At 43.2% G+C, this 25,880-nt stretch overlaps 1 protein-coding gene across 3 annotated transcripts in view; it reads left to right on the top strand.

Moving 5' to 3' along the window:
- LOC121545333 (metabotropic glutamate receptor 7-like) overlaps positions 1 to 25,280 on the top strand; it is a 100,679-nt gene extending 75,399 nt beyond the window's left edge. For 2 of the 3 annotated variants that reach the window (XM_041855765.1, XM_041855764.2), the window contains 3 exons: positions 65 to 1,000; positions 16,383 to 16,644; positions 24,356 to 25,280. In XM_041855765.1, the coding sequence (XP_041711699.1) occupies positions 65 to 1,000; positions 16,383 to 16,644; positions 24,356 to 24,405 (1,248 nt within the window). In that variant the 3' untranslated portion in view covers positions 24,406 to 25,280. The remainder of the gene's footprint in view (positions 1 to 64; positions 1,001 to 16,382; positions 16,645 to 24,355) is intronic. The other variant, XM_041855766.2, reaches the window with a different exon arrangement.
- The last annotated feature ends 600 nt before the right edge of the window (positions 25,281 to 25,880 follow it).

The following is a 25,880-nucleotide window of genomic DNA, read 5'->3' as shown; positions in this document are numbered from 1 at the left end:
TCTCTCTCTCTCTCTCTCTCTCTCTCTCTCTCTCTCTCTCTCTCTCTCTCTCTCTCTCTCTCAGCTGGAGGAGCTGCAGTGGCCAGAGGGGGAGCAGGAGGTCCCTATCTCCGTGTGCAGTCTGCCCTGTAAGACAGGTGAGAGGAAGAAGAGGGTGAAGGGCATGCCATGCTGCTGGCACTGTGAGCTGTGTGATGGTTACCAGTACCAGTACGATGAGACCTCATGCCGCCTGTGCTCTTACGACATGAGGCCCAACCCCAACCGGACGGAGTGCCAACCTATCCCCATCGTCAAGCTGGAGTGGCACTCCCCCTGGGCCGTCATTCCCGTGTTCCTCGCCATGCTAGGCATCATCGCCACCATCTTTGTCATGGCAACGTTCATACGCTACAACGACACGCCCATTGTGCGTGCGTCGGGCCGCGAGCTGAGTTACGTGCTGCTGACGGGCATCTTCCTGTGTTACATTATCACCTTCCTGATGATTGCCAAGCCTGACGTGGGCGTGTGCTCCTTCCGGAGGATCTTCCTGGGCCTGGGGATGTGCATCAGCTACGCCGCGCTGCTCACCAAGACCAACCGGATCTACCGGATCTTTGAACAGGGGAAGCAGACAGTGACCGCCCCGCGCTTCATCAGCCCCACCTCCCAGATCGCCATCACCTCCTCCCTCATCTGTCTGCAGCTGCTGGGCGTGCTCGTCTGGTTCGCCGTTGACCCGCCCAACACCATCATCGACTACGACGAGCAGAAGACCATGAACCCCAACCTGGCGCGTGGCGTGCTGAAGTGTGACATCACAGACCTGCAGATGATCTGTTCGCTGGGCTACAGCATCCTGCTGATGGTCACATGTACCATCTACGCCATCAAGACCCGCGACGTGCCAGAGGACTTCAATGAGGCCAAGCCCATCGGCTTCACCATGTACACCACCTGTATCGTCTGGCTGGCCTTCATCCCCATCTTCTTTGGCACAGCCCAGTCTGCAGAGAAGGTGAGTCATCCCTCTCCCACACTCACTCACTCACTCACTCCCTCTCTTCCCCCTCTCCCTCCCCCCCTCTCTCTCTCTCTCTCCCACCCCCTGCGCTGCTTCTACTCCTTCCAGCTTGTGTTTTATCTCATGCAAACACACACACTGATATAGACACACACTGACATAGACACACACTGACATAGACACACACTGACATAGACACACACTGACATAGACACGCACTGACATAGACACGCACTGACATAGACACGCACTGACATAGACACGCACTGACATAGACACACACTGACACAGACACGCACTGACATAGACACACACTGACATAGACACACACTGACATAGACACGCACTGACATAGACACACACTGACATAGACACACACTGACATAGACACACACTGACATAGACACACACTGACATAGACACGCACTGACATAGACACACACTTAGAGACGCAAAAACAGATACACACATAAGGAAACACATACACACAGAGGCTTACACACACCCAAACACACAGGGTCTGTATGCTAAAGACTCATTTTCTTTTGATTTCAAATTCATATGGCTCAGATGTGCATAGAAAAACACACAAGGACTGCAGGAGACATACATAGGCCTTAGAAAGGGGGGGAAAGGAGGGGATGCTGTGAGATGTAGCAGCTCCTTATGTCATTATCTTAGCTTTCATGCCTGGAGCTCAACACTAGCTATTATACCTCATCCTGTGGAGGAGGAAAGGGAGAAGGAGAAGGATGAGGTGGAGGAGGTGGAGGAGGATGAGAGGGAGGAGGTGGAGGAGGATAAGAGGGAGGAGGTGGAAGAGGAAGACTAGGAGGAGGTGGAGGAGGAGGTGGAGGAGGATGAGAGGGAGGAGGTGGAGGAGGAGGAAGACTAGGAGGAGGTGGAGGAGGAGGTGGAGGAGGAAGACTAGGAGGAGGTGGAGGAGGAGGTGGAGGAGGATGTATATCACGCCACTGTGATATACAAAAAGGCCGTGACAATAAAAAGACAACAGTCACACAGTGGCGGAATATATTTAGCTACACATACGTTTGTTTCATCACAAAACTGGAGAGCAACATCTGTCCAGTGAAGTCCACAAAGCAAATATGTGACTGACCTCCTCGATTCGGTCTTATGTAGCAAAATTTGAAATTGTGTTTTTTACATTGGATAAAAGTAGAGACTCAGCACTAGAAAATGGTATATCTTACACCGCAGTTGAGGAACAATGGGAAAGTAATTCTGCTTTGAAAGTTGATAAACTTTTGAGAAAATGTCCCTTGAATGTTTTGGTACTCCTACTGAAGCGCTCTCCTTTGTCTACACCCATTCAGCATCGTTCACACTCTCTTAAGCCTTAGTCCCACCCATCTCTTTAAGGATTCACATGTGAGGCCATGTGGTAAACACACGCGATATCGAATAAAACGTTTATTTGTATGTACAGGATACAGAAGGGGTAAACGGTATAGTGATAGTACTTGCATACTTGCATAGTAGCAATATCAAAAACAGAAAGTGCCCAGGTAAAAATATTTAATGAATATTTTATCGTTATTAGATTACGCTTACCCGACACACTTGTCTAAATTGATGGGTCATGTGAAGGAAATGCTATAACCACCCCTCACCCACATCTAGCTAAGTGGATGGGTCACTATTAGACATGTGCACATGTTCATGAAATACAATCGATGGCTGTATTCACCCCCAGACACAACTGCTAATTTGTAATAATCCGGCCGAAGTGGAGTCCTTTGTTTAGACATGTAGCTAGCTAGGAAGCTAGCTAGCTAAACAATGAACGGCATAACCACAACTCATACTACTACCAATACAAACATTGCCATAGCTGTAGTATGAATCTGCAGGTAGCTAAAGCTAACAAACTAGGTTCAATGCTAACTAGCTACTATTAGGCTATAACCAGCAATGCAAATGTATTTCTGACTCAAATAATATTACTACACAGATCGTACACGTATCGTTAGCTATCGAGCCAGCAAGCTAACGTTTGCTAGCTAACTAACAGTATGCTTTAACTTGAAATAAAAATGCATTTCTGACAAAATTATAATCGTATATCTGTAAAATGTAGCTAGACTCTTACCCATATACACTACCGTTCAAAAGTTTGGGGTCACTTAGAAATGTCCTTGTTTTCGAAAGAAAGCATTTTTTTGTCCATTAAAATAACATCAAATTGATCAGAAATACAGTGTAGACATTGTTAATGTTGTAAATGGCTATTGTAGCTGGAAACGGCAGATTTTTTATGAAATATCTACATAGGCATAAAGAGGCCCATTATCAGCAACCATCAGTCCTGTGTTCCAATGGCACGTTGTGTTTGCTAATCCAAGTTGATCATTTTAAAAGGCTACTTGATCATTAGAAAACCATTTGCAATTATGTTAGCACAGCTGAAAACTGTTGTGCTGATTAAAGAAGCAATAAAACTGGCCTTCTTGAGACTAGTTGAGTATCTGGAGCATCAGCAATTGTGGGTTTGATTACAGCCTCAAAATGGCCAGAAACAAATAACTATATTCTGAAACTCGTCAGTCTATTCTTGTTCTGAGAAATGAAGGCTATTCCATGCGAGAAATTGCCAAGAAACTGAAGATCTCGTACAGCGCTGTGTACTACTCCCTTCACAGAACAGCGCAAACTGGCTCTAACCAGAATAGAAAGAGGAGTGGGTGGCCCGGTGCACAACTGAGCAAGAGGACAAATACATGGTAGTTTAGGCAGGCCACAGGTCCCAACTGGCAGCTTCATTAAATAGTACCCGCAAAACACCAGTCTCAACGTCAACAGTGAAGAGGCGACTCTGGGATGCTGACCTTCTAGGCAGAGTTGCAAAGAAAAAGCCATATCTCAGACTGCCCATCTGAATCTTTTATTTTTATTGGCCAGTCTGAGATATGGCTTTTTCTTTGGTGTTTTGCGGGTACTATTTAATGAAGCTGCCAGTTGAGGACCTGTGAGGCGCCTGTTTCTCAAACTAGACACTCTAATTTATTTGTCCTCTTGCTAGCTAGCTAGTTAACTTGAGCCTACTAGGCTACATCTAGGCTACTATTGAACTTCAATCGTCTCAGGCCAGTGGCACAACATATGAATTTATGGTTAGATCAGAATCACAGTCATAATCATTGGCCTGTACAGAGAATTAAGTCCAAAGCCCCATCTCCATCCATGGCTTAGGAAAGGGACGGTTTAGCAAGCTAGCTACTGCTGGACATTAACACAAGCGGACCAGAAACAGACACGTTTTTCTGAAAATTAAGTTTTGCTTAGGATGTGATTTGATTGGTGTGAAACCAAATCCAAACTGGCCTCCCTTAGGTGTGTTTTGCTGCACCAGGACAACCCACTGCTGAGATCAGCTCAATGCTGATTGGCTAATTATTTTATACGTTTTTTATCAAGTGAGGCCAAATGCTTGCTGGCATCAATCAAATGCTACGGTGGCTTACATGTTATACTCTTTTGGTCCAGACAGCATCAGATACATGGGCTACATATAATGAGACAAATTATGAAAACAAAGAGAGAGACGAAAGAGAAATTATTATTATTATTTAAAAATATATATATTGGTCAAATATTTGGGGAAGCCTGGCTTCCCTTGGCATCCATGAATACACAACACTGCTAGGAGGAGGTGGAGGAGAAGAAGGAAAACTAGGAGGAGGTGGAGGAGGTGGAAGACTAGGTGGAGGTGGAGGACTAGGAGGAGATGGAGGAGGTGGAGGAGGTGGAGGAGGAGGTGGTGGAGGAGGAGGTGGAAGAGGAAGAGAAGGAGGAGGAAGACTAGGAGGAGGAGGAGGAGGAAGACTAGGAGGAGGTGGAAGACTAGGAGGAGGTGGAGGAAGACTAGGAGGAGGAGGACTAGGTGGAGGAGGAGGAGGAGGAAGACTAGCAGGAGGAGGACTAGCAGGAGGAGGACTAGGAGGAGGTGGAGGAGGAGGAAGACAAGGAGGAGGAGGACTAGGAGGAGGTGTAGGAGGAGGAGGAGGAGGAGGAGGAGAAAAAGGGGTATAGATAGTCTGACTCAAGACATTCCATTCCTTGACAAGGTGAACTCTAGAAATGCACTTGACATCATTAGCTACTGGAGTTGATTGACAATGTGACAGAGGAAGAGAAGGAGGAGGAAGACTAGGAGGAGGAGGAGGAGGAAGACTAGGAGGAGGTGGAAGACTAGGAGGAGGTGGAAGACTAGGAGGAGGTGGAGGAAGACTAGGAGGAGGAGGAGGAGGACTAGGTGGAGGAGGACTAGCAGGAGGAGGACTAGCAGGAGGAGGACTAGGAGGAGGTGGAGGAGGAGGAAGACGAGGAGGAGGAGGAGGAGGAGGAGGAGGAGGACTAGGAGGAGGAGGAGGGAGGAGGAGGAGGAGGAGGAGGAGGAGGAGGAGGAGGAGGAGGAGGAGAAAAAGGGGTATAGATAGTCTGACTCAAGACATTCCATTCCCTTGACAAGGTGAACTCTAGAAATGCACTTGACATCAGTAGCTACTGGAGTTGATTGACAATGTGACATCCTGACCCCCCTGTGCTAGTCATTGCTTATCTGAACAGTATTGCACAGAATACAGATGCATGTATCTGCTCTATTCTTGAGGTGTGTGGTGCTTGGCAGGCCTTGTGTACATATAGCTGAGTGGAAGTTTTCCACTGCAGACTATCAAGGTCGACAGGAAAGTTTTACTCCTAACCTTTTGGGAGCCGCACCGTTCAATATCCTTCCTGCTAGGCTACAGAAAGGGATAGATCACAAACTGATTTTCCTCCTCTCAATTTGCAGCTGATTTCATAGATGAATTACACTCTCAGAAGCCATTAGGAGTTCATTGTGTAGAGCAAGCCCTTAATGTGTCTATCCTCCTTATGCTGTTAACTCATACTGAACACTGGCTCATCTTACACACACGTAAGCCACAAAGAAACATACGGCAGTAGCCTCTTGATGCAAGGCTCTTTGTAGGCCCACTCCTGTGGCCTTCAGCAGATTAGGGGGAGTGGTGTTCACAGGGAGCTCTCCATTAACTCCTAAGCTTTGCGCCCAGAGACTGATTGCTGCATTTGACCAGACTCCTTATCGCCAAAATACCTTGCACTTGTTGCTTGCGACTGAAAAGCCCCAGGCACGTTTGATTTTGATTTATCTGGGCCATTCAGGGACTCCCATTATCTAAAGATGTGAGGTGATACGATGCCGGGCAACTCCTAATTTTAAGCCTGAGATCCTGTTGACCTTATGTTATTGTATCCTGCTTTGATCGCACAGCCAAAGCTCTGTTGCCGTATTGACTGAATTCTCTGCAGCCTGTGCCTCCCCACACCCAAACCCATGCTGTGTGAAGCGATGCACACACAGCAACAAAATATCAAGCAGCAGTCTTTCCCCCCCTCCGCACCTGCACTCGCTCAGTCAGCCACTCAGCAGACAGCACACAGCTAATGACCATGAGAATAACCAGCTTGGGCAAAGGCCAGATTGACTGATTCTACCTCTGACTGGCAGTCCTTCAGACATTTGAGAAATAGATGTCTTACTCTGGTTAGAAAAGCAAAGTCAATATACTTCTTGAATTGTGTATCTGAGAGTGGTGGAAATCCAGCTAAAATATCCATTTAGCCTCAGCTGGTCATCTATTTGAAAGAATAGAGGGAGTCCTTTATTCACCTCTAAACTAATAGCATCTTCTTGCAATTGAGCTTTTTTCTCCATTTGAACCATTTTATGTCAATGATGTATTAAGTGCCTTGCAAGAAATGTATGTAAAAAAATCCACAGGAGCTGATTCGCTCATCCCTTTCTATTGCAGCTTTCTGTCCCCTCATTGCCGAACCTTTGACTCACATTTTCTATTTAACAATTGCTTCTGGTGCTACCCCTAAGATCTGGAAGGTGGCGCATGACCTTCCCTTTTACAAAGGTGGAGATCCTTCTGACCTAGATAACTACCGCCCCATTTCTAAACTATCTTGCCTTGCAAAAATATTAGAATCACTGGTTAATTCTCAGCTAATAACTTTTTTTTAGCTAATAACATATTCTTAATGTGTACCAGTCTGGTTTTGGACCTGGACATAGCACAGTTTCAGCAGCTATGCTTGTCTTAAAGTATATATTAAATTGTTTAGATCATAGGAATCGCTGTGCTGCCATATTTATAGACCTATCCAAGGCCTTTGATATTGTCGACCACCCCCTACTCATTCAAAGGTTCTCTGAAATGGGCCTCGACCAGGCGTCTTGTAAATGGTTTGGGAACTATCTGTCAGACAATAAACAATTTGTGCTTTCTGATGGTGTCAAGTCAAGTTACCTCGATATTACTAAAGGTGTCCCACATGGGGTCGATTTTGGGTCCTATGCTCTTCACTACATATATATACAGTATCAGTCAAAAGTTTGGACAAACCTACTCATTCAAGGGTTTTTCTTAATTTTGACTATTTTCTACAAAACTATGAAATAACAAATATGGAATCATGTAGTAACCAAAAAAGTATTAAACAAATCAAAATATATTTTATATTTGATATTCTTCAAATACAGTGAGGGAAAAAAGTATTTGATCCCCTGCTGATTTTGTACATTTGCCCACTGACAAAGAAATGATCAGTCTATAATTTTAATGGTAGGTTTATTTGAACAGTGAGAGACAGAATAACAACAAAATAATCCAGAAAAACGCATGTCAAAAATGTTATAAATTGATTTGCATTTTAATGAGGGAAATAAGTATTTGACCCCCTCTCAATCAGAAAGATTTCTGGCTTCCAGGTGTCTTTTATACAGGTAATGAGCTGAGATTAGGAGCACACTCTTAAAGGGAGTGCTCCTAATCTCAGTTTGTTACCTGTATAAAAGACACCTGTCCACAGAAGCAATCAATCAATCAGATTCCAAACTCTACACCATGGCCAAGACCAAAGAGCTCTCCAAGGATGTCAGGGACAAGATTGTAGACCTACACAAGGCTGGAATGGGCTACAAGACCATCGCCAAGCAGCTTGATGAGAAGGTGACAACAGTTGGTGCGATTATTCGCAAATGGAAGAAACACAAAAGAACTGTCAATCTCCCTCGGCCTGGGGCTCCATGCAAGATCTCACCTCATGGAGTTGCAATGATCATGAGAACGGTGAGGAATCAGCCCTGAACTACACAGGAGGATCTTGTCAATGATCTCAAGGCAGCTGGGACCATAGTCACCAAGAAAACAATTGGTAACACACTACGCTGTGAAGGACTGAAATCCTGCAGCGCCCGCAAGGTCCCCCTGCGCAAGAAAGCACACATACAGGCCCGTCTGAAGTTTGCCAATGAACATCTGAATGATTCAGAGGAGAACTGGGTGAAAGTGTTGTGGTGAGAGACCAAAATTGAGCTATTTGGCATCAACTCAACTCGCCGTGTTTGGAGGAGGAGGAATGCTGCCTATGACCCCAAGAACACCATCCCCACCGTCAAACATGGAGGTGGAAACATTATGCTTTGGGGGTGTATATCTGCTAAGGAACATGACAACTTCACCGCATCAAAGGGACAATGGACGGGGCCATGTACTGTCAGATCTTGGGTGAGAACCTCCTTCTCTCAGCCAGGGCATTGAAAATGGGTCGTGGATGGGTATTCCAGCATGACAATGACCCAAAACACACAGCCAAGGCAACAAAGGAGTGGCACAAGAAGAAGCACATTAAGGTCCTGGAGTGGCCTAGCCAGTCTCCAGACCTTAATCCCATAGAAAATCTGTGGAGGGAGCTGAAGGTTCGAGTTGCCAAATGTCAGCCTCGAAACCTTAATGACTTGGAAAAGATCTGCAAAGAGGAGTGGGACAAAATTCTTCCTGAGATGTGTGCAAACCTGGTGGCCAACTACAAGAAACGTCTGACCTCTGTGATTGCCAACAAGGGTTTTGCCACCAAGTACTAAGTCATGTTTTGCAGAGGGGTCAAATACTTATTTCCCTCATTAAAATGCAAATCAATTTATAAAATTTTTGACATGCGTTTTTCTGGATTTTGTTGTTGTTATTCTGTCTCTCACTGTTCAAATAAACCTACCATTAAAATTATAGACTGATCATTTCTTTGTCTATGGGCAAATGTACAAAATCAGCAGGGGATCAAATACTTTTTCTCCTCACTGTAGTCACCCTTTGCCTTTATGACAGCTTTGCACACTCTTGGTATTCTCTCAACCATCTTCACCTGGAATGCTTTTCCAACAGTCTTGAAGGAGTTCCCACATATGCTGAGCACTTTTTGGCTGCTTTTCCTTCACTCTGCGGTCCGACTCTCCAGATCCTTCAGGTTTCGGGGCTGTTGCTGGGCAATACGGACTTTCAGCTCCCTCCAAAGATTTTCTATTGGGTTCAGGTCTGGAGACTGGCTAGGCCACTCCAGGACCTTGAGATGCTTCTTACGGAGCCACTCCTTAGTTGCCCTGGCTGTGTGTTTCGGATCGTTGTCATGCTTGAAGACCCAGCCACGACTCATCTTCAATGCTCTTACTGAGAGAAGGAGGTTGTTGGCCAAGATCTCGCGATACATGGCCCCATCCATCCTCCCCTCAATATGGTGCAGTCGTCCTGTCCCCTTTGCAGAAAAGCATCCCCAAAGAATAATGTTTCCACCTCCATGCTTCACGGTTGGGATGGTGGTCTTGGGGTTGTACTCATCCTTCTTCTTCCTCCAAACACGGCGAGTTGAGTTTAGACCAAAAAGCTCTATTTTTGTCTCATCAGACCACATGACCTTCTCCCATTCCTCCCCTGGATCATCCAGATGGTCATTGGCAAACTTCAGATGGGCCTGGACATGCGCTGGCTTGAGCAGGGGGACCTTGCGTGCGCTGCAGGATTTTAATCCATGATGGCGTAGTGTGTTACTAATGGTTTTCTTTGAGACTGTGGTCCCAGCTCTCTTCAGGTCATTGACCAGGTCCTGCCGTGTAGTTCTGGGCTGATCCCTCACCTTCCTCATGATCATTGATGCCCCACGAGGTGAGATCTTGCATGGAGCCACAGACCGAGGGTGATTGACAGTCATCTTGAACTTCTTCCATTTTCTAATAATTGCACCAACAGTTGTTGCCTTCTCACCAAGCTGCTTGCCTATTGTCCTGTAGCCCATCCCAGCCTTGTGCAGGTCTACAATTTTATCCCTGATGTCCTTACACAGCTCTCTGGTCTTGGCCATTGTGGAGAGGTTGGAGTCTGTTTAATTGAGTGTGTGGACAGGTGTCTTTTATACAGGTAACAAGTTCAAACAGGTGCAGTTAATACAGGTAATGAGTGGAGAACAGGAGGGCTTCTTAAAGAAAAACTAACAGGTCTGTGAGAGCCGGAATTCTTACTGGTTGGTAGGTGATCAAATACTTATGTCATGCAATAAAATGCAAATTAATTACTTAAAAATCATACAATGTGATTTTCTGGAGTTTTTGTTTTAGATTCCGTCTCTCACAGTTGAAGTGTACCTATGATAAAAATTACAGACCTCTACATGCTTTGTAAGTAAGAAAACCTGCAAAATCGGCAGTGTATCAAATACTTGTTCTCCCCACTGTAACTAGATCATGCCTCTCCCTAAACAGCAGGAAGGAGATTGTACAGTCAACTTTCCTGACAGTTCTTGACTATGGTAACACCATTTATCGGAATGCAGCAGCCACTACTCTTAAACCTTTGGATGCCATCTACCATAGCGCCGTTTGTTTTATCACAGGTGACAGTTTTAATACTCATCACTGCATCCTGTATCAAAAGGTTGGCTGGTCCTCATTAAAGTCCCATAGATCACTTAATTATTCCCTTTTTGTTTACAAAGCTCTACTACACAAGCTTCCAACTTACCTCACTTCGGTGTTAAAATATAAAAACATGAGATACAAAACCCATTCACAAGGATGGTTAACTCTCGAGGTTCCACTAGTACGTATCGATCTAGGTAAATCCACCTTCAGTTTTAGTGCCCCCCATTTCTGGAATAGCCTACAAAACTCCCTACATCTCGACTCTGGTGCCTCTAGGGCAGTTTAGGACTTTAATGTTGAATGAATTTAATGAGAATTGTAACTGTTTGGATTGAATGTAAACAATTGTATTTCTGGTGTTTGAAGCTGTAGTGTTGATTCTGTAATTTGTAGTTTATTTTCATTTATTGATCATTTTGAATTTGTTGTATTGTTGTCCTCAGTGCACCATTGTAAATGAGACCCTGGTCTCAATGTCCCCTGAAGAAATCAAAGTTAAATACAAATAAATAACCAGCTTCCAAATCCAATTTGTTTAATGTTCAACTGCCATCCACTCACCAGGAATGGGGAATGATCCAACCGAACATAAGTGTTGGAATGGAACTACATGTAAAGGATTTTGAGTAGTTCTGTAATAAGCATGTGTAGCTGTGTTTTATTCAAGCAAACTTGCAAATAACATAGGTAAATGAATTGTTGTCATATTGTCTGTTGTTTTTGTTTTTTTACCAAAATGTCTAACATTCTGGAGTGATCAGGTATCAGTGTCCAGGTTTACCCATTTTATTTGAATGTCTCAAGTTAGAATCTCTGAGTAATCTCTAACTCTATATCATTCATTACATTTTGACCGAGTGAAAACCACCTTTGTAAAGAACTCCTGACACCAAACATCACCAACTCAACTTTCTCCTAAAACCATAGAAACCTCACTCGGAAAAGGAAACTTGTGTTAAATCAAACCTCTTTACCTCAACACGTCTTAACAAGCACTTCAAGTCTTGTAAAATGGCACTTGTGCATATGTGAACTTCTTAAAGTCAGGGCGAGCTGCCAAGTTAGATTACCCGTGGTTAAGGCAAGAAGCATTGAAGCATTTCCTCCAACTTTAAGGGGGCAGAAAAACAACATAATCTGCAATCCAGTTGTCTTTCAGCAAATAACTTTATTTGACAATAATTAGATTTTCTTTGTCAAGGCGCTTTGCCTTCCTGAATTTATATGTTGGATGCTTACTGTCTCTGCCTGAGTTTGCATATCTAGAACCTCAAACAGCATGCAATGCACACCAACATTTTACAATCAACAGAAGGAGAACTGCGGGAACCAGGGGCTTTGTTAAGCTTTAGCCTTATTATAGTGGTTAGAGATGGAGAACATCTTCTAACAAGATATCACCAGGCCAAGAGGGTAACCTAAAAGGATGCTTTAAGTTGAGCACACGATGATAACAACTATATTGTAAATAGCCTAAAGTGCATTGGTGGCAGGTTAGTGGTTAGAGCGTTGGGCCAGGAACCGAAAGGTTGCTGGTTCGGACACCCTAGCTGACTAGATTAAAAATCTGTTGATGCACTTAAGCCTAATTTGTTTCAGGGATGCTGTATGACTATGACTGACCCTGTAAAACAACACATTTCACTGCACCTATCCGGTGTGTGACATTTTTTTATTTTTATATCCAAGTCAAGACTTCATATAAATAGCCATGCCCATTGAGTATACCACATGTTTTGGTGTGTTAAACAAACAGCTATACTCCAATCACATGATCACAAGTTTTATGCCAGTCTAGATCTTCTGATTGTACTTTTTTTTTAAACATTTTCAGCAGCACAAGGCAGATGTTTGATCACCTCCTGTAATATCCCAAAACATCATCTCTGTGCCATTGTCATCAGCCCAGGCATTTACAGCAGGCGAACGACAGCCAATGAGACAGTCTATGAGAGGGTCCCCAGAGCAGCACGTAGACACACTTCCTCCTGATCTTACTGAGCAAAGCTGGTTGGAAAAAGTAGGCTACCCCAAAACAACAAGGACAATGCAAATCCCCCAAATCCATTATTGAAGGTGTTTTCCACCAGGACAGGAAGCATCCTAATTGTCACTCTACTGAATGGTGTCTTTATCTCTGTGTGCATTTATAATCCCCAATTTATACCAGACTAAATTGCCTGTGCTGTACATCCCGTGGGTATAATTATCTAAAAACCTTCCCCAGCTTTTTGTCTGTGCAGATAGAAGGCTGTTGGCGGTTTGCTTCCCTGTTATCTGGATGTTGGCGTTTGACGATGCTCGTCATTGAGATGTTAAAACTCAGACTCAATCGTTTGATTCCTGATGATTATCTTAATAAATCATTACTGCAGCTATAAATAGAGAGTTGCCAAGCAGTTGGGAAATTGACTTCATGTATTTATTTATGTTAAAGCGACAGGAATTAATTATACATGCTCTGTGACAAGCTAAGCATTCCTGTGGTGTGTGAGAGGGATGTGAATTTGGCTCAAGCTCTCATTGAAGCACTCTAAAGAACCCTATCTGTGTAACAGGAGCTTGGGCAGCTAACTAACAATAAGGTGTTAGCATATGAGTGTGTGTGTGTGTGTGTGTGTGTGTGTCCGTACAGGCGTGTGTGCATGCTTGTGAGTGTGGGTGTGCATGCGTGTATTTGTATGCGCGTGTGTGTGTTTGCCTCTTACACTTTTTGTGGGCTACTGTAGAGAAATCAAGTCTCTTACATAGTCAATAAATCTCTGATAGGGTCAGCAATGCAGTAGATAGTCTCATTACAAGCTTATTTTAGCTGTGTTTTAATAGCTTGCACCAAACTCTGTGGTGGTGATGGTGGGTGGTGATGGTGGTGGTGTTGCTATGGATACCAGACATGGAAACATAGCTAGTGGTGGAGATCCTCTGGTGATGAGCAATTATAATGCATGGAGCACTGCAGGGTTTGATCAATGCCCCCTACACCCAATCACACGCGCTGTAAATTGACAGCAACGCAATCGGTAAAACACGCGCAACAATTCCATTGTCTTCTGTTTATGTCCTTCCGCAGAGAGAGAGAGAGAGAGAGAGAGAGAGAGAGAGAGAGAGAGAGAGAGAGAGAGAGAGATGTTGATGATATTGGTATTTGAATGAGTTGCCGAGATCAGACGAAAAAACCATGACTGGCATGTAAATGTCTATGTGTAGAATGTGTACAAGGCGTTACCATGGCTGGTGCCATTTGCTGAGGAAAACACTATGCAAATGGTGACATTTCCTCTTGTACAGATTCACTCAGAGTTTTATTGCCATGCAGATATTTACTACTGTATCTCCTTCACTACAGGGTGTCAGAAATGTAGTGACATTTCAATCTTTTAAGTACCATAGCTCAGTTTTAAGTAGATTTTTCATGGACTGCTCTTCAAACACAGAGATGCGCCCTCTAACATGTTTCAGCCTAATCTAAGACTCTTGAAGGAAACAAGTGCCTCTTGCGGGTATGTGAACTACATAGCTGCTTGAAGGATGATTGCCTTTTAAGAATACGGTTACATAATTCAGAACAAACTCAAATTATAGCCTGATTAAAGGTGTGTTTGAAAATTCAAGTATGAATGGTGTTATGGTGTCCGTCTTGTTGAGTTTAATCGTAATCTTCTTAAATGTACAGTTAAATACCTCAGTCAGGCCGAGGACAGTCCGATGACTAATCTAAAGGTGCTGAGAGTTCAGACAGATAAAGAGTCATATTTGCTAATTCACTTTTTCTAGGTCAAGGTTCACCAAGGAGTGAGATGAGAGAAGTCATAACGCCATTTAACATCCACATGGGTGATGCTACAGCATCCATTTTGCGCCAGAAAACTCTATATACATCAGCTTTTGCAGTGGAGAGGCGATGAGTGAATCATGCCATACTGAAGAAACTGCTAGTTACTGCTGATACATATAGTACACTGTGGAGAGTAGGCAAGTGTCTAATATACAGTGAGGTCCAAAAGTATTGGGGACAGTGACACATTTTATGTTGTTTTGGCTCTGTACTCCAGCACTTTGGATTTGAAATGATACAATGGCTATGAGGTTAAAGTGCACACTGTCATTAATGTGGATGCTACCATGATTACGGATAGTCCTGAGTGAATCGTGAATAATGATGAGTGAGAAAGTTACAGATGTACAAATATCATACCCCCAAGACATGCCTCTCACCATTACAATACCAGGGGAGGTTAGCATTTTTGGGGGGGTATGATATTTGTAATGGTGAGAGGTTAGCATGTCTTGGGGGTATGATATTTGTGCATTTGTAACTTTCCTTCAGGACTATCTGTAATCATGGTAGCATCCACATTAATGTAGAAGTGTTTAGAAACATATTCTATTCTTATTTACAATAAAAGTAACTCCAAAATGACACACTACATTATTTACCATTCATTTCTATTGGGCACCAAATAATCTGAAACACTACCAAAACAAACAGCAAATGCATCTAACAAGTTTGTAGAGTCACAAGCTTGATGTAATCATTGCGTGCTAGAAATATGGGACCAAATACTAAACTTTTGACTACTTTATTTATAAGAATCTTTTGGGGTGTAAATACTTTTTACCCATACCTTTTTGAGAAAACAAATATTTATTTACAATACTCTGGATTGTTAATTGGACTCATTCTGTAATTTCTTGATTTCTTCTTTAGATTTTAGATTACTTGTGTATTTGTATTTTATTTGCGAGACATTCTACTGCACTGTGGGAGCTAGTAACATAAGCATATCACTGCACCTGCAAATCTGTGTACGCGACCAATAAACTTTGACTTGATTTGAATAAATGTTATGGGAGTATGAGTGGTTGGATTGATATTTTCCTCCACAGCATCAGAATGCACACATCCAGACCCCTAAATGAATGTGTCACTCTTTTTGCAGTAGGCAAGGCCAATTTCTCTGTGGTTACATTGAAATCCATCAAGACCACCTACGAGATCTCTGGGGTATGACCATGATAGGCTTTCCTCTTCCCTGTCTCCCTCAGCCTTACATCAAGCCCAACCTGTAAGTCGAACAGAATCTAACAGCTATGGAAGTGTGTGATAAGAGTACAGTATAATGGTGTGGCTCTTTTCTCTGTCCATTTCCCTCCACAAGCATAGACCAGACCACCTGTAGAAAAGTGCTTGACAAGGGCTATGGGGCAGTTTTACTGTATGAGAGTACATTCTAACTAATGTGGCTTCTCTCTCTCTCTTTCTTACTTCCTTCCTCCCTCTCTCTCTCTCTCTTTCTAACTTCCTCTCTCTCTCTCTCTCTCTCTCTCTCTCTCTCTCTCTCTCTCTCTCTCTCTCTCTCTCTCTCTCTCTCTCTCTCTCTCTCTCTCTCTCTCTCTCACTTACTCTCCTCCTCCCTCTCTCTCTCTCTCTCTCTCTCTCTTTCTAACTTCCTCCCTCTCTCTCTCTCTCTCTCTCTCTCTCTCTCTCTCTCTCTCTCTCTCTCTCTCTCTCTCTCTCTCTCTCTCTCTCTCTCTCTCTCCCTTCGTCCATCCTCTATCCCCCCCTCCTCCTCCCCCTCCCTTCCTCCACAGCTGTACATCCAGACAACCACCCTCACCATCTCTATGAACCTCAGTGCCTCTGTAGCTCTCGGGATGCTCTACATGCCCAAGGTGTACGTCATCATCTTCCACCCGGAGCTCAACGTCCAGAAGAGGAAGAGGAGCTTCAAGGCCATGGTCACCGCCGCCACCATGTCCTCCCGCATCTCCGTGAAGCCCAGCGAGAGGCCCAATGGAGAGGCCAAGACCGAGTTGTGTGAAAACCCACCCACCGTACCCACCGACCCCATGAGTGAGTCACACAACGAGAGAGGCCATTAACGTATTCTGTAACTATTTTGTTAAAAAAATATATATTACTGACCATATAACTACTTTGTAGTATCTGCAGTAGTAGAAGTAGCAGCACAGACTCTGTTTCAAATTAGTTTTTTATATTCCTAGTTACTGTGTACATGTAACTCCATGGAATCTGTTACATCCCATGACACATACTGAGAGGCGTGAGAACCCTGCTCACCATGAGTCAGTCACGCAGCAGAGCCCGCTGTGCCTAGAATGAGATAACAAGGTATCAGACAGAGATTACTTAATCAAAGACATCAGGAAGTGCACACGGGATCTAGCCATTCAGTCCTATTCATTGGCTCTACTGTTCTGGCTCCCAGTGTAAATTGACTTCCTGAAGAAGATTGAGATTTATGACATCACTGTCTAATCCTTCCTCATCTCATTCCAGTCGTGTACTGTGTCAGTGGTATAATTCACATTCTGGTCATTTGATGCGGGGTGCTATAGTATAGGTCCACTGGTCTTGGGGGATCATCTCTGACTGCTTAATTAATTGTTATCTAGTTAAATGTACGAATTAGCCTTAGATTAGCAGAGACCAAGACAAGACCAATATGGGTGGCTTTGTCTGTTGTGTAGCTGATTGCTAAGAGCACAGGAAGCCTGTGTTGAAGACTGGTAAAGAGGAAGGATAGTCAGTGACACCAGCTGTGTGTAGTTGACACCACACTGCACTACTGTTTGTGTGGTGCAGTGGGTTTGATGGTGTTTATAATGAGAACATAATTAGGTTAAAGTGCAGAGACCAACATGCCTGGTGGGGTGAGGTGGGAGTTGCATGATTAAACACTATGATAATGATATACAGAAAGGTCCAAAATGATTGGCACCCTTGATAAAGAGGAGCAAAAAAGACTGTATAAAATAAAAAGAATAAAAACTGAACTACAGTATATTGTATGATAAAACATTTTCTTTAACAAGTAATACTTTTTTTCTTAAAAAGATAGGAGTCAAAATGATTGGCCCCTATGTTTTCAATACCTTTCAATACGTCAACTTGCGAGGATAACAGCAATGAGCCTTTTTCTCAAATGTTTTACGAGATTGGAGAACACATTGGGAGGGATCTTAGACCATTCCTCCATACAGAATCCTTCCAGATCCTTGATATCCTTCGTCTGCACTTATGGACTGCCCTCTTCAATTCAAACCACAGGTTTTCAATGGGGTTTAAGTCCAGAGACTGAGATGGCCAAAGCAAAATGTAAATGTTGTGGTCAATTAACCATTTCTTTGTGTATTTTGACGTGTGCTTGGGGTTATTGTCTTGCTGTAAGATCCACTTGCGGCCAAGTTTCAGCCTCCTGGCAGAGGTAACCAGGTTTTTGGCAAAAATGTCCTGGTACTGGGTAAAGTTTCTGATGCCGTTGACCTTAACAAGGGCCCCAGGACCAGTGGAAGAAAAATATCCCCATAACATCAAAGATCCACCTCCATATTTTACAGTAGGTATGGGGTTATTTTCTGCATATGCATTCTTGTTTCGACGCCAAACCCACCACTGGTGGTGGTTCGTAGAGCATGGCGTTTGCAACGGGGGGCCAGTATGAAATAAATAAAAAAGAATGTATGCACTCACTAACTGTAAGTCGCTCTGGATAAGAGCGTCTGCTAAATGACTAAAATGTAAAATGTAAATGTGGTGTGCATGTCCAAACAGCACTTTTTTCATGTCATCTGACCATAGCACTGGTTCCAATCCAAGTGCCAATGCTGTTCAGCAAACTCCAGGTGTTTACATTTGTTGGATGATATAAAAATAGAGGGCAAATCCTTACATCTCCGTAAGCGACAATCACAGATATATTTTGACAAAAAACCTGGTTGCCTCTGCCAAGTGGACCTTCCAGCAAGAAAATAACCCCAAGCACACTTTAAAATCCACAAAGAAATGGTTAATTGACCACAAAATCAACATTTTCAGTCTCCGGACTTGAACCCCATTGAAAACTTGTGATTTGAATTGAAGAGGGCAGTCCATAAGCGTAGATGAAGGATATCAAGGATCTGGAAAGATTCTGTATGGAGTAATGGTCTGATATCTCTCCCAATGTGTTCTCTAAAAATGCTCAGTGCCGTTATCCTTGCGAGGTGAGGTATTGAAACGTATTGAAAACAGTGGCCAATAATTTTGACCCCTATCTTTTTGAGAAAAAATGAATTACTTGTTAAACAAAATCTCTTTCTCTGAGCAATTGGATTAATATAAAATAAAAAATAAAAATGTGCAAATCTTTTTTGCTCATCTTTATCAAGGGTGCCAATCATTTTGGACCTGACTGTGCCTGTGATGGACAGGCTTAATGTAAACCAATTGAAATCGCCCTATACTAGCGCCATGCTCGCCTCATTTTTCTAGACTAAATCAAGAAATGATTGACAGGCCATGGTAACACATCACGGTTCCCAACTGCCTTATTTTCTCGATCTTTACTAATCACATGGCACACACCACACATGACATCAACAGGTGCTAGCCTTCTCTCAATTCTGGCTCTGATATGACAGCTATTCCTGCAAACGCCCTGTGATTGTCATTGTCATCTGTGTAATGAGCTGGAGTGTGTGTGCGTATGAGAGAGAGAGAGAGAGAGAGAGAGAGAGAGAGAGAGAGAGAGAGAGAGAGAGAGAGAGAGAGAGAGAGAGAGAGAGAGAGAGAGAGAGAGAGAGAGAGAGAGAGAGAGAGAGAGAGAGAGAGAGAGAGAGAGAGAGAGAGAGAGAGAGAGAGAGAGAGAGAGAGATCAGGAGGGCGACAGCGTCTCTCTGCCAGTCACACATGTGGCTCGTGGAGCGAACACACTGCGTAGGGGGGGACCTCAACAGCTGTGGTAGCAGTGCATCCAAATTCCCCAAGCGGAGCCGGCAGAGCCCGAACGGAGCTCCCAAAAGTACACTGTGTCATCTGCTCTGTGCGTCTCTCACCTTCTGTCTCCCCTACATAAACATATTTTCGCATCGCTTCCTCTCCTCTCTCCTTGCCTCGCCCTTCTATTTTAGCAGCAGTGGAAGTGACATTTATTAATGGTGAATTTATGTGCATGACCGCCCCGAAACCTGAACTGTGGCTCCCTTGTCCCTGGAGACTGTCCATCAGCCCCTGTAACCGTAAAAGCGCCAAATAGTACCTTTCAGGAGGGATCCCCTCTGACTGATCTGACTCATAATGATTTAGAGTTATTAAGTAAGAGAATTAGTAGCTCTGAAGATTCTACAGGAAATCACTATCGATATTACTCAAAATATGGAAGGATTTGCCCTGTAATTTAGAGCTATTGGCGATGTCTCCTCTCTGTCTCGGCAGTGATTATGAGCAGAGATATATTGACCACATCAGGCATGTGTGGATGAATTAACGATTTTTAGGTACATTTTTGTATTATGACCCATCAATCAATACCATGACAAGGAAATTGTACGCATGTGTGCCACACACACACACGTTTGTTTTACTATCCTTGTGGAGACCAAACAACAGATTACCATTCAAAATATAAAATCTAAACTAACTCCTTAACCGTAAAATAGCCTTTTTCCTTGTGGGGATCAGCGAAATGTCCCCACTTGTCAGAATTTTCCTTGTTTTATTCTCCTTGTGAGGACTTCTGGTCCCCACAAGGATAGTAAAACCAAAAAGACACACACACACACACAAACACAAAATCATTGCTTTCTTCTTGAAAATATTAACTTTTTTAGACCAACTGCACACATATACAGCTAAGACTGCAAAAGTATGTTGTACATCTACTCATGTTTTATTCATCATAGTCACTGGCCAAGGCTACAAAATAAGTCTGGAAGGAAGTGGTAGGACTTTAATTGCATAGCCCATGGGAGTTGGTCACCATGGCAACATTTAGAGCAGTAAGAAAATAAGTTTACAGAGCTACACTATATATACAAAAGTATGTGGACACCCCTTCAAATTAGTGGATTCGGCTATTTCAGCCACACCCGTTGCTGACAGGTGTATAAAATCGAGCACACAGCCATGCAATCTCCATAGACAAACATTGGCAATAGAATGGCCTTACTGAAGCGCTCAGTGACTTACAACGTGGCACCGTCATAGGATGCCACCTTTCCAACAAGTCAGTTCCTCAAATTTCTGCCATGCTAGAGCTGCCCCGGTCAACCGTAAGTGCTGTTATTGTGAAGTGGAAACGTCTAGGAGCAACAACGGCTCAGCCGCGAAGTGGTAGGCCACACAAGCTCACAGAATGGGACTGCCGAGTGCTGAAGCACGTAGTGCGTAAAGATCGTCTGTCCTCGGTTGCAACACTCATTACCGAGTTCCAAACTGCCTCTTGAAGCAACGTCAGCACAACAACTGGTCGTCGGGAGCTTCATGAAATGGGTTTCCATGGCAGAGCAGCCGCACACAAGCCTAAGATCAACAAGCGCAATGCCACGCGTCACCTGGAGTGGTGTAAAGCTCGCCGCCATTGGACTCTTGAGCAGTGGAAACACTTTATCTGGCATGATGAATCACGCTTCACCACCTGGCAGTCCGATGGAAGAATCTGGGTTTGGCGGATTCCAGGAGAACGCTACCTGCCCGAGTGCCAACTGTAAAGTTTGGTTGAGGAAGAATAATGGTCTGGGGCTGTTTTTCTGGTTCGGGCTAGTTCCAGTGAAGGGACATCTTAGCGCTACAGAGTACAATGACATTCTAGACGATTCTGTGCTTCCAACTTTGTGGCAACAGTTTAGGAAAGACCCTTTCCTGTTGTAGCATGACAATGCCCCCATGCACAAAGCAAGGTCCATACATAAATGGTTTGTCGAGATCGGTGTGGAAGAACTTGACTGGCCTGCACAGAGCCCTGACCTCAACCCCATTGAACACCTTTGGGATGAATTGCAACGCCGACTGCGAGCCAGGTCTAATCGCCCAACATCAGTGCCCGACCTCACTAAAGCTGTTATGGCTGAATGGATGCAAGTCCCCACAGCAATGTTCCAACATCTAGTGGAAAGCCTTCCCAGAAGAGTGGAGGCTGTTATAGCAGCAAAGGGGGTACCAACTCCATATTAATGCCCATGATTTTGAAATGAGATGTTCGACGAGCAGTTGTCCACATACTTTTGGTTGTGTATTGTATGTGTATGCTTTAAGAAACGCAATGTGCATCGACCTCCGTTAGGCAGGAGAGAACACTGCATAGGTGGAGTGGTGCAGTACACAACACAGACACATACATACCACTGTACCTACCTTGGCACTCAGCAAAGTTCAGGTACGTTTCCATGGCAATGTAGAGACTGGGATCACATCAAATGCCCTAGCATTTGTTAGGTGCCCACTTGTGTGGTGTTTGTGTTTTTGTATCACTAGTTAGTATCTGAAAATAGAGAGTTTGACTCAGGGGTGTTGCTGAAATAAAACAATGCACTAAACCAGGCAGCGATTGTTAACAGTGTACGTTCACATGCAATGCATGAATGTATGATAGAGTTGCAGGGTATTTGTACTTTATGTCTTCTCTATGTACAGTGCCTTCAGAAAGTATTCATACCCCTTGACTTATTCCACATTTTGTTGTGTTACATCCTGAGTTCAAAATGTATTAAATAAATAAAAATCACAATACCCCATAATGACAAAGTGAAAACATGTTTTAAGAAATGTTTGCACATTTATTGAAAATGAAATACAGAAATATAATTTATACTGAACAAAAATATAAATCCAACGTGCAACAATTTCAGCGATTTTACTGAGTTACAGTTCATACAAGGAAATCAGTCAATTGAAATAAATTAATTATGCCCTGATCTATGAATTTCACATTACTGGGGAGCCAGGCCCAGCCTATCAGAATACGTTTTTTTCCCACAAAAGGGCTTTCATACAGACAGAAATACTCATCAGTTTCATCAGCTGTCCGGGTGGCTGTTCTCAGACGATCCCGCAGGTGAAGAAGCCGGATGTCGAGGTCCTGGGTTGGTGTGGTTACACATGGTCTGTGGTTGTGAGACTGGTTGGACGTACTGCCAAATTCTCTAAAACGACATTGGTAGAGAAATGTGTAATGATCATGCTGTTTAATCAGCTTCTTGATATGCCACACCTGTCAGGTGGATGGATTATCTTGGCAAATGAGAAATGTTCATTAAAAGGGATGTAAACAAATATGTGCCAAAAAAATTGAGAGAAATAAGCTTTTTGTGCGTATGGAACATTTCTGGGATATTTTATTTCAGCTCATGAAACATTGGACCAACACTTTACATTTTGGGTTTATATTTTTGTTCAGTGTACATAAGTATTCACACCCCTGAGTCAATACTTTGTAGAAGCACCTTTGGCGGCGATTAAAGCTTTGAGTCGTCTTGGGGATGTCTGTATCAGCTTTGCACATCTGGATTTGGGGATTTCCTTGCAGATTTACTCAAGCTTTAAGTTAGACAGGGAGCGGCGGTGAACCGCAATCTTCAAGTCTTTCCACAGATTTTCAATGGGATTCAAGTATGGCCTTTGGCTTAGCCACTCAAGGACTATCACATTCTTGTTCTGAAGCCATTCCAGCATTGCTTTGGCGTATGCTTGGGGTCATTGTTTTGTTGGAACGTAAATCTTCACCCCAGTCTAAGGTCGTTTACAAAGCAGGTTCTCATCAAGGATTTATCTGTATTTGGCTCCATTCATTGTTCTATCTATCCTTACCAGTCTCCCAGTCCCTGCCGCTGAAAAGCATCCCCATAGCATGATGCTGCCACCACCATGCTTTACAGTAAGGGTGGTGATTGACGGGTGATGAGCTGTGCCTGGTTTTCTCCAGTCATAACGCTTTGCATTCAGAACACAGAATATTTTTCATTATGCTCAGAGTCTTTCTTCTGCCTTTTTGCCAATTCCAGGTGTGCTGTCATGTGCCTTTTTCTCAGGAGTGGCTTCCGTCTGGCCACTCTCCCATAAAGCCCAGATTGGTGAAGTGCTGTAGAGACTGTTGTCCTTCTGGCAAGTTCTCCCATCTCAGCCAAGGAACTCTGTAGTTCGGTCAGAGTGGTCATTTGGGTTCATGGTCACCTCCCTGACCAAGGTCCTTCTTGCCCTGTTGCTCAGTTTGGTCAGATGGCCAGCTCTAGGCAGAGTCTGGGTAGTTCCATATTTTTTCAATTTCCAAATGATGGAGACCAGTGTGCTCTTGGAAACTTTCAACACTCTAGAAATGGTTTTATACCCTTCCCCAGATATATGCCTCATCACAACTCTATCTCGGAGATCTGTGGACAGTGCCTTGGACACATGCACTGTCAACTGTGGGACCTTATATAGACAAGTGTGTTTCTTTCTAAATCATGTCCAAACTATTTAATTGGCCAGATGTGGACTCCAATCAAGTTGTCATGACATCTCAAGGATGATCAAAGGAAATTGGATGCACCTGAGCTTATACTTATATAAATGAGCTATTTCTGTATTTCATTTTCAATAGATTTACAAACATTTCTAAAAACATGTTTTCACTATTTAATCCATTTTGAATTCAGGCTGCAACTCAACAAAATGTGGAATAAGTGAAGTGGTATGAATACTTTCTGAAGGCACTGTATGTCTGTGTATGTTTGTGCATTGCTTATTATACTGTATTTTGTTGCGCTGTTGGATGCCATTATAATCTTTGACCTACCTCGCTTCTCAGGTCAAGCTACGAAGAAAACATATGTGAGTTACAACAACCTCAGGATCTGATGGGCTCCCAGGGAATGCTCCATGTCCTTACTCTGGGATGATGACCATGACTGGGGAGCACAGGAATATAATATTGGGAGCGGGAGGGGCAGGGGCAGGGGTAGGGACAGGGACCGGCTGCCTAGATAGTACTATGGACTCCAGAACTGTGGATGGTGTCAACCTTTATAATTGTTGTCTTCTGAATAGGAAGATGGAGGGGGGAAAGGAAAAATTGAGATATTTGATATGAGCAGTGAATGATGAAGAGATAGCTAGCTGTAGGATGGTAAAGGGCCCTGATCCATGCTGTTCTGTTCTGATCTGTTCTAGAACCAGACTGTGGGTTTTTAGAACCTCTCTGTAGTGTGCTCCCTTATCTCTGAAACAGTCAGTGATGTGAACAACCTCTGTGATACAGGAGTCGGTCTAAGTGATCACTGAGAAAAAAAGAAGACTGGACAGTATTTAAAAAGTGTTTTTTGTAATATTCATTAAAGCCATATTCTCTTGCAGTGCCCATGGTTTGTTTTTAAGTTAAGTGAGGTTTCTTCTGAGTTCCTTGTGCCTGATCTTACATAATATTATGTTGAATTTCGACCTTGACTAGCAAGCTCTGCCACATGCGTTTTGTTTTTATGAAATCCACTCACGTCAATCATTTTAACATGAATAACTGTGTCAGAGTGACTGGCAATGTATCTATATTATTTGTAAATATCTGAGAGTATTTTCATGTTTGGATAACAACAACAAAAATATCCAGTATATGTTTAATTGGCTTTGGATGGTAATGAAAAAGCAGCACAAAGTGTTCACATTGCATGTGCCAATGTATGTCTGTTCTATTTGATGTAAAACAAAGAAAAGTTAAATAAATTCTGAAATGACTATGATCTTAAGCATCATTCTGAAGTTTATTCAATTATTTTAAAGAAATTACTTGATTCTTAACAGAATATGGCTTTAATCTGTTATTAAAATGGACCCCTCTGCATCTGTCAGCATGTTGGTTTTATATAGTTATGTACATTATGCTTAATTATCAATGGTGTGGGGAAAAAAAACGATTTGAACAATCATGCAAGTATGTTGTGATGTTGTCTGTCCAATTATCAACATGTAATAAAATCATTTTGTTATCTTTTATACAATTAAACAAGGCAGAACCTAATCGTTATTTGTGTGTGTGCATGTGTGTGAGTTTGTGTGTTTGTGTCAACATTCCTCTATTGGCGTGAGGGGGAATGTGTGCATGCATATTTGCGTGTCTGTCTGTCTGTCTGTGTGTGTGTGTGTGTGTGTGTGTGTGTGTGTGTGTGTTTATTGCTTCCTGTAAACTGATGACAATGTTATCTGCTAACTTGTGTCTCACCCTGTGAATGCCACATTATCAGGCTCGCTGAGCTATGCTGTCATGCAGAGGAGATGGGTTCCTGGGAGATTAAGAGAAACTATGTCCACTAGCTGGCCCATATCTTCCACTACCCCCTCTG

This window comes from Coregonus clupeaformis, chromosome 30 (genome assembly GCF_020615455.1).
Source record: "Coregonus clupeaformis isolate EN_2021a chromosome 30, ASM2061545v1, whole genome shotgun sequence".
NCBI lineage: Eukaryota > Metazoa > Chordata > Actinopteri > Salmoniformes > Salmonidae > Coregonus > Coregonus clupeaformis.
This window is presented reverse-complemented; position numbering and strand designations above follow the sequence as displayed.